At 38.8% G+C, this 9,565-nt stretch overlaps 1 protein-coding gene across 1 annotated transcript; it reads right to left on the reverse strand.

The window, feature by feature from the left end:
• Positions 1 to 3,467: 3,467 nt before the first annotated feature.
• On the reverse strand, positions 3,468 to 6,607 carry LOC117384164 (uncharacterized). The gene is made up of 3 exons (XM_033981448.2): positions 6,443 to 6,607; positions 6,286 to 6,344; positions 3,468 to 5,525 (listed from the first exon to the last, which is right to left on the reverse strand). The coding sequence occupies exons 1-3, from the start codon at positions 6,481 to 6,483 to the stop codon at positions 4,876 to 4,878; spliced, it is 750 nt and encodes a 249-aa protein (XP_033837339.1). The 5' UTR covers positions 6,484 to 6,607; the 3' UTR covers positions 3,468 to 4,875.
• Positions 6,608 to 9,565: the final 2,958 nt, after the last annotated feature.

The raw sequence follows: 9,565 nt of genomic DNA on the forward strand, positions 1-9,565 counted from the left end.
ACTCTCTTCCTACTTCTAGCTTCTCTGTCTGCACCTGCAAACAAGTGCTGCGAATATCGAATGACTGATATCTGCTTCTGTTTTCTCCTCAAAGAAATGTTAATGGAATGTTCCATGGTATCATTCCTTTGAATCAGCACATCAAAGCAACAATGGTCAATGGAACTCTCTAGTATTCATGGGTTTCGGCTTTCTGTTATATGCAACATTTTGAGGAGTCTTCAAATTCAAAATCTATAATATTTTGTTTTAAATTCTTAATCACTATGGCAATAATTCTGAAATTGCTTAAGGTTCATGTTATTTTTGTGATGGATGGTTTGGCACTTACTTGATCAGATCCAACTGTGACATGCCCTGCTCTATTATCTTTGAATGAATCCCAAAATGACCTATATACCTTAAACAGAAAACTTTTAAATAGGGAACTATAAAACTTTAAAAATCCCTCAAAAACCCACTGAATCCTATAGAATCGTCTGATTTGAATTCTGAAAGTCTAATGGCGCTGAGAGCACAAGTTTTATGCACAGAAGCTGCTGATGATAAAGGTCAGCGATCTTTTAACCACATAGACACATTTACTTCCCAAAATGACACATTCCCCATTTTGTGAACTCATGCACAAAGCCTAAAGTCATAGCAAAGTATATTTTCATTATAATAAGCAGAGTTTCTTAAAAAGCACAGTCTGTGACCCAAGAACACATAGGCAACACACTGACTTGGTCTAAAAGGTGTAAATTTATCTTGGTTACACCTGTTATCACCTCACGATCCAATTGTGGAAAATACTGGGTTTTACTAGTGGGAAAGCCATTAACTCTTAAAGTGTACTTGAACTTTACATATCCCTGCTGTTTACTACTCCACTTGGTGATAGCATAAGGTACAACTGTTGCTACACCTACACTGGGGCTGACTGGCAGAAATGTGGCTGACAATCTGTGCCTCTCTAACCACCTCCAGTCACTCACCCAAAATTACTGTTCAATTTCAAACACTCAAAAGGTATCAGAGAGAATTTGATATAGTTTTACAGCATCTTTTTTGGAGAATATAGTAGCAAACATTCTAAACATTGTGGGCATAGCAATAACATGGAGAACAGGTGATGGACCCTTCTCCAGAAAAGTTACATAATGCTTTATTTTATAGGTTTCATTTTGTCCATCTCCGAAGCCAACTTTTCCATAACCCAAAATACACTGAAAGTTCTTGAGAGCACCAGCTTACACAACTCTACTTTAGATACATTCAAATCTATGACTAACCTAATGACACCACAGCATGCCATATGTCACATACTCATCAAGGTTAAATATAGTCCGGGTTTATTTCAGGTTACAGCCAGTAATCTGATCCCCACATGTTTCATTAAACCACTGGGCAGGTAGAAGGTAGTTGACAACCTCAAAAAATATCATTCTCGTCAGCGCTCAACATTTTAAACTGGGTCTGGCTGATATGTTTTATATATAAGTGGACATAGATTTCTTGCTGGCCAGCACATTCCAAATAGGAAGTAGACATGCGTGATTTGGCTCCCGTCAACTCTGGGTTCAATTCGCTTCCTACTGAAAAATGAGTTATCTCTCTCTGTAAGTGTGGCTGTTAGGCTTGTCATTCTGATCTTAAAATGTTTGTTTTAACCTGCTACGCCCTACCAAAGAAGCATTGCAGGGGAAGGGGATGTGTACCTTCAACAACCTTGCTACTGACTGGCTTTTTGGTTGCCATAAAACGTGCACTCAGAATTCCAAATACACAACTTGGCTTCAAATTAGCTATTATCTATAACTGCTATCCTCAACTGGCTAGAGCTGAACAGTATGGCAACCCTCAGTCCAACTTTTATATATCGTTTATGGCAGGGCTTGTAAATTAACTTCTCTTGAGGGCCAAATATTTCAAAGGGCCATGGTCTCTCATTGGAGGGGTGCACCACTTAACACAATTTGGGGTTGCACAAAATATTCCCAACACTAGTTTCAATAATAATTATATACAACGACAACAACAAGTTATATTTTAGAGAAAAAGAAAATATAAAAGACTTCATCAACATGGCCAATCCATACTGGAGCAGTATCAAACTATACCAGTACCAACTAGGTCTGAACCAGGACTAACCCAAAATTAAATTAAGACTAATCAGGTCTAAATCAAAATTAAACAAGATTAAACCAGGACTAAACTAGTGCTGACCCAGAATAAAACCAGGTCTAAGCCAGGACTAACTAACATTTGGAAGGTCGCAAGCTGCATAGGCCTGGTCTATGCTCTGACTTATCTTGTCTCTGTCTTCTTCCAGTTTTTTCCCCTGCAGACCACAGATTTGACATAGCCATGTGATGTATGGCACCTTTCCTGCAAACTGCCCATAAACAGTTGATTGCTTTACTTTTGTTCTGCCACTCACATACTCATTCCAGTTCTGCCCGGGCGCTCTGAACCAGCTCCCTGTGCATGGCTGACTCCTGATTGATTGATTTATGTGTTGATCAGTGAATAACCTTCCGCGCTCAGCTCCGATTCGCTGGCTCAAGCGGCGAGGAATCAAAGTCCTGCAGTTTTGACGTGTGGAGCTGCACATGGCGGCCATTAATATTCCCCGGCTGTGTTTCCTGTCTCCCTCGGAAATGAAATAATAAACTATGGTGGCTCTGAAGGTCATGTCAACTCAAAAAGTGAGATTACAATGTCAAACAGATATTGTAAGCATGATGACAAGTAAGGTTTGATGACTCAATATCAGGTTTAAACGTCTGATGCAATACAGGCTTATTCACTCATCTAAACTTGTCCATTTGCGTAGGAGGACGGTGTGGTGAAAACTCAACTACTGGGGTGAAACAATTTGTAAAAGTAACCTACCTACAGAAGTCCTACTGATGAGACAGACTAAAAATTGTTGTATTCAATATTTTTTTCAAGATAATTTATATTACATTATGGCTTTCTGTGTCTTCTAATCAACAATAGTCACAGAAAACACAACAGCGTCTTAAATAAGGTAAATGTCATTGTGAAGTGCCTTGCAAAAAGACACAACAGCAGCACACACAGACATTCAGGTTAGTAGATTCTCCAATCACTGAGCCAACCACAATTTTAACTTGAGATACCTCAGCTACATGAAAGTTACTAAATACACAGAGCATGCAATGTCAGTGCGCAATATAGCTTGTAAAAACCATTAGAGGAAATTGGTAAGCTTGTGTTTGCAATACTCATGTCAGTAACACGTTAGTCATGCTCATAGGGAAGGCATATGACACTCGTATCGTGACTCCCTTCAGCTCTAAAGCATGTGTGAATTATTCTGGGTGTCATTAGGGTTGCAGTGATCTGATTCTGGTATTAGATGTCGGTTTCCAAATATTGGTTCTGCAGGTACCTGGTTGGACATACGAATTGATGTAATAAAACCATTTCCTGGTCATAGTTGGCCCAGAAAGTCTCATAATGTTTAAACTTTTATTCATACAAAATTATTCTGTGATTACTTGAGAGATGAATAACAGTTACATGTGACAAAAGTGATCCAAATTAGATTTTTGGTTAAGAGGAATAAATCCCGTTTCAGTCTCTGTACTGGTGTCGGTTGATATCTGGGATTGGCAGATACTTAAAGCCATAGTATCGAAGTTGGTATCAAAACTAAAAAAGCTGGATCCGTGCATCCCTTAGTATCGTTGATCTTGGTGTGAGATAGCAATACTACAAATTATATAAAAATGTAAGAACAGAAATAAACAAAAACATGAATAAATAAATAAATGAATACACCATATAAACGACTGAGACAAGGGATTAGAGAGAATTAGACTCCTTAAAATTCACTATGTAACTTTTCTGTCTGAGGTGCAGTCATCTGTTTGTTTCCATGGAGACATTGTTTGCTTGGAATGTTCCACGCTGTTTCATAAAACATACATGTATCTTCCATTTCATCAAAAAATACTGAAAAACAGCTTACTGTGATCTGAACAGTAACCACAGAAGTGGTTGGCAGATCTTCCATCAGAATTTAAACGCAGAGGCAGGTGAATGACAGTGAGGAGAATCAGGAACCATATATTTGTATCTTGATTGTTTTAATGAACTCCTTTCATTCCCATTTTGGCCTCCACCGGCACAGCGGCACAGCAGAGCCACAGCAGGTGTATTTGCTAACATAACATCCGCACTACTGCTCTTACACCCAGCAGATTGTGGAGCGATTATGGCACGTGTCAGAGGCTGACCTTCTGTTAAGCAGCACCTGTGTACAACCATGTGTGAGCCAAAAGGATACGGACACTCCAGCACCAACAGATGGCACTATGGTAACATCCACACTACGAGGCAATCATGAAGAACAGAAGAGGGGAGGGAGCAGCAAGGCAAGTATTTTTATTTATTTGGGCTTTTACAAAGTTTTTTGTAAGTTGGCAACAGCACTTTTTTGTTTAATTCTCAGGCTAGGTTACAATTAAGGTGGTGCCTTATGTAACTTTTCATCTGGATGATACACCACCTACTTGATGTTACTGCCTGGAAAGTTCCACTGTATGGCATTAAACTTATCAATTTCCATGGAAACAAGCAGGTGATGCCACAGGGCCAAGTTACAGGTCAAATTTGTAGTGAGGAGACTCCGCTCAAAGTACAATACATGTTTTTAAATGTATATTTGTACAATGAACACACCTGTAATTTATTAAATATAAGTATGACATACTTTGGAATATTCCAGGCAAAGCAGTAACATTTCCATGGTAACAAGCTGGTAGCAAACCTTCACCTGAGTCACAGTCACAATGAGTCACCATTTCAGGATGGAAGGGCCTCTGGCGTAAACAATCTGGCATGGATAATCTCTCAGTCCAACTATTCTCTTTCATCCAAATGAGATGGGTAAAATGGGTTTCTTGGCTTGTTTAATTTTCCATGCATAGGCCAGGGAATGTAACCAGGTAGACTCCCCCTGGTGGCCAATGGGTACATTACACTAGGCTTTAATCCAGCTCCCACAGGGTACACCAAGTAGTAGACGCCATAACCAGGACTATGGGGCAGCAGTAGATCTTTCACTCCCCCTATGTCATGTCCATTTGGAACAAAGGCCCTAGGACCAACCCCATGCCAGTTGTAGACAAATGGAAGTGGGTATTTGCGACTTTCCGAAGCCCTATACACAGGGTCAGCCAGGTTGGGGGGTTGCTTATGTGTTAGGGGGCCATCATGCTCGACCGGCTCGAAATTGGACTTGCGGTTGTTCTGTGGTCCACCCCCGGAAAGCTTGCTTAGAAAGTTGGATTGGGTTGGACTGTGACTGCCATACCCAGCAGGTTGAAAATGTGGAAATTCTCTGGGTGGTTTATAGTACGTGTTATAGTCCATAGCGGGAGGTTGAGGGTTGTTTGGGAAGTGCTGGTGGTGAGGCGCACTGGGATGTTGAGCAGAGTAGGGGGGTGGTCCAGAAAGGTCAGGGGCCCCATGGACTCCCGGGTAATCCAAGCCCAAAGCTGCAGCTCTAGCTATAGAATAACATATAAAATAAAAAAAAATAGACAAGCTCAGGGTTGGTTTTGTAGTTGCAAAAGTCACTTTTAAATGCATTGTTAAGTGTTAATTTTATGTATGTAATTCTAATCCAAGTCAGCAACACTCTTCAACAGACAGAATAAGTGTTTAATGCCAGTTCGAGAACGCATACACAGTGTAACTTTCTGAAGGTGATGGAAGTTAAAACCATACTTTAGAACATTCTTCATGGAGATTAATACCTCTTATCCCATATTGTGGAATATTATAGCCAAAGGAGCAACATTTCCATGCAAGCAGGCCAAATAAGAGTTAAGTTTGTGGAATTGCAAGCTCACACACCGTAATGATGAATGCTTTTTTTATATGATTTTCAGTGCAATGAAAACATCCAAAGTGAAAAAATGCTTAAAAAATGGCTAAAATATTATACGGTGGGGCTTTAACTGTCTCTTTCATACTACAACCGATCTATTTTGAACTGTTTGACTGAATACTAGTGATGTTGGCAATCGAATTCCACCAAGGTGGAATTCTCAGTTTGAGAATTGCTCTTTGTCATGACATATTTTTGTTAAGTTTGTAAATACATAACATTGCTACACATTAAATTGCAAAATCTCAAGGGAGGTACACAAAATTAAATACAAATTTCCGACTGGCAAATTCAACATTTCCCGGCTGTAAACATTCCCAGTGTCAACAAAATGTTTTACAGGCTAATGTAAACTCAAAAATAGAATGTCTCTATACCTCTTGCAGTTTTGGCACAGTAAGCACCTCCAGCTGACACAAAGTGAACCCAAGCTGCACTGTGGAAGACAACAAACTGTGATCTTAATGGCTCCTCCCCACCAAAAAATGATCCCTCCCTCCTGGGTTTTTAATAACACACAAAAACATTTTCTACCTGAGAATTATAAAACCCAATCCTCTTGTCCTGGTTCCCATTTTTGGCAAAAGTTGCACAAAATCTTCCTCTGACTGCTCCACCTGCCCTGGTCTGGCCTCATTTACTGATTACTGACAGCTGCTCGTCACACGGACCAACCAGAGCGTTCACTCAGCCCCTTCCATAGCAGGGACACTCATGAAAAGGGCACGTTTGATTAAGTAAAACGTATCTACAAAAAAGTATTACTAAAACATTTTGAGTTGAGAACATAATTTTAAAAGCAATTTCACCTACTGTGTCCAGTCTTATAATAATGAGCTATTGTAGTAGTGCTATTGTAAAAGTATGATTTTTGGATTGGTTGAAATATATATACATGTTCATTTTAGTAATTGTCACTCCTTCTCAGCCCTTTAACTGAAAATACTGCATGTGAAATGTGGAATTTTAAACACAAAAGTGAAAGGGTATGAATATTTAGCAATTTATTTAAAAAGAAAGTGACTACCAGCAACAAGTATTACAAAAACATGAATCATACTAATCATCATATCAGTATGGAGACAAGCAGGAGACTCCACTATGTCAAGTTACATAGTGTAGTCAGATCTGTGGAGAGGCGACTCCACTCACAGTAAGAATATTTTCAAGGTATTTCAGTGCAATAAAACACCCACATTGAATAAATGCAAGATAGATACATTTAATGGCATATGGTGGAAGATTTTAGAATAGCAATACCATAACCATGGAGACAAGCACTAAGCTGAAAAGTTACATTGTGTACCTTTAACAGTAAAAAAGAATATATAATAAATGATGAAAAAAGCTCAAATTAAACCAGGGAAAGTTATAAAGTTGGTGCTTCTAAAGGAAATGAGGCCTGGTTTGGTAGTCCAGCAGCTGTATTAGCCCTCAATGAGCTGCCGGGAGCCACAGACACATTTAATAATTCATCCAAATTCTTTCTGTCAGGACAGACAAGCCAAACGGGTGCTTGATTTAATTCTGTAATTGCACATTCACCTTTAGCCTGCACCCATACTTTGGTAATTAATAGGCCCAGGTTTTATTTGAAGTGTGCCATGGCCGGTAATGGAATTCAAATTGCAGGTGATGGGAAACCAAAGATGTAAATGTCCACTTGGCCACAGGGTTCAGGCAGTTCTGTCACAACCAGGAAATGGCAGCACCTCACAATTTAGCTGCAGACCCAACATGAACCTTTAATTCTGTCCCAATTTGTCAGCACACAGATTCACTTACATATTCAGTTTCTATGCTTCTTGGGGACATTGTATTTACTTCCATTCATTTCCTGGAGACTGATCCTAACCTCAACCATAGTTACTACTTGACAGACATTAACCAGTCATATCTTAATTTTAAATCATGCTGCTGATCCACCAAAAAAGGACCTGGTTTTTGTACAGACATTGGTCTCTACAATGTGATAAATACTCACCCACTAATATATTTGTTGATGCAAAAATTACTAGACACCTGCCAAGTCAACGCCTGAATTCAACTTTTATTAATAAAGTGACTTATAAGTGAATTATCTTTAGGCTATGTTTTAACCAAAATTCGTTCCAGGTCCTTTGATTAGGTCAGTTTTTCTCTCTTTTCACAGAGAAAAACTGTACCACTTAGAAAATAGAACCACATTTAAACTAGCTCTAAACTGGACTATATGAAGTCTAAACCAAGTATGACTAACCCATAGGATGACAAAAACAGAGTTAAATAGAAATATACCTAGCCACCAGAAGCAGTCTCTATATGGTCAAAAATAATCACGTAGGCTTACTCTAGAAAAGCTATGTCCACATAATGGGGAAGAACAATTATTGCGTAACTATGTTTGAAAATACACATGCATAATGTGATTTTGTTTTGCAAAACCAGATCAGTTTGATGACCTCTGGCCTTTCTCTCAGTGTCATTTGGTTTTATGCACCCACAATTACATGAATGATATTAGCAGAGTATTCATTTTCCCAGCTCATATGTATGAAAAACAATTAGACCTAATAATAACTGCTCCTCTGAGAATTCACATCAAAGCACATAAGCACACAATCCAATTAGGAGTGTTTACTGTTCAGATAGAACTGTGCACTGTGCCGTACATCTGTAAACTGTGTGTCACTGTGTCCTGAGCTGTGTGTGGGAGGAGGCCCAGATAAGAGCTGCAGCATATGTCGTCCACTCACAATATTGTTTAAGCAGAGCTCTCGTGAAAATGCTGTGTGCTGTAGAGGTGGAAACATGCTTTTACTTTGAATTTGAAAGGTAATCCTGTAAAAATGGTTTAGATAATAAGGCCACAAGTTCTTGAGGAGGTAGTGCTCCTGTTATTTAACACAGAACATATCCACTTACCTCACAATAATCTTGAAACGTGGGAACGTAAGAGGGCTATGGCAACAAAGACTTCCCGTATTGAAGAGGGAAGTTGATGCGTGTAATGTCTCTTTCTAACTTGCTGACCTTACAGATTATTTCATTAGTTTCAATAGATAGTTAATTTTTCAGAGGGATTAAAGTTCCTTCCTTCATTTTTATTTTAAGCATTGATGCCTTAAATTTGATCTGAAATGTCATTTAATATTGTTGGTCACATTAAAATCTAGTTAAAACAACTCAAATCGAGATTAAGTGTGCTGTAACCCATTTTGAGTAAAGAACATGTTTTATCTCAAACTGTTAAATGCCAAAGTACTCTTTTCTCTGTCATAGTTTTTAATGAGAGACTGTCATTTCCACATGTTTCTCATTCAACAATATGCCGAATTGGCCAAAATATAGTGTCACTGGACTTCAATATGGCTCTGACCCAGCAGAGTGTCTTTTAAAATGCATAAGCGATATCCTTTAATGTAATTTTTTGGTCTGTATTGGCTACTTTTACATTACACTGCATGACGTAAAGGCCATTCATCTGAACTAGAAGAAATAAAAGTCAGGTACAGTACTTTTTAATATTCAAAATTCAAGTTACTTAAAGGTTCGTTATGTAACTGTATGTAACTGCTTATTATAGAGTTATAATAGCATTTAAGTTCTAAAGTATGGAGACAAGCACGGGACCAGGTCAAGTTATAAGTTAGATCTGTGGAGAGGCAACAAGCGCTC

This window comes from Periophthalmus magnuspinnatus, chromosome 16 (assembly GCF_009829125.3).
Source record: "Periophthalmus magnuspinnatus isolate fPerMag1 chromosome 16, fPerMag1.2.pri, whole genome shotgun sequence".
In the NCBI taxonomy this organism is placed as follows: Eukaryota; Metazoa; Chordata; class Actinopteri; order Gobiiformes; family Gobiidae; genus Periophthalmus; species Periophthalmus magnuspinnatus.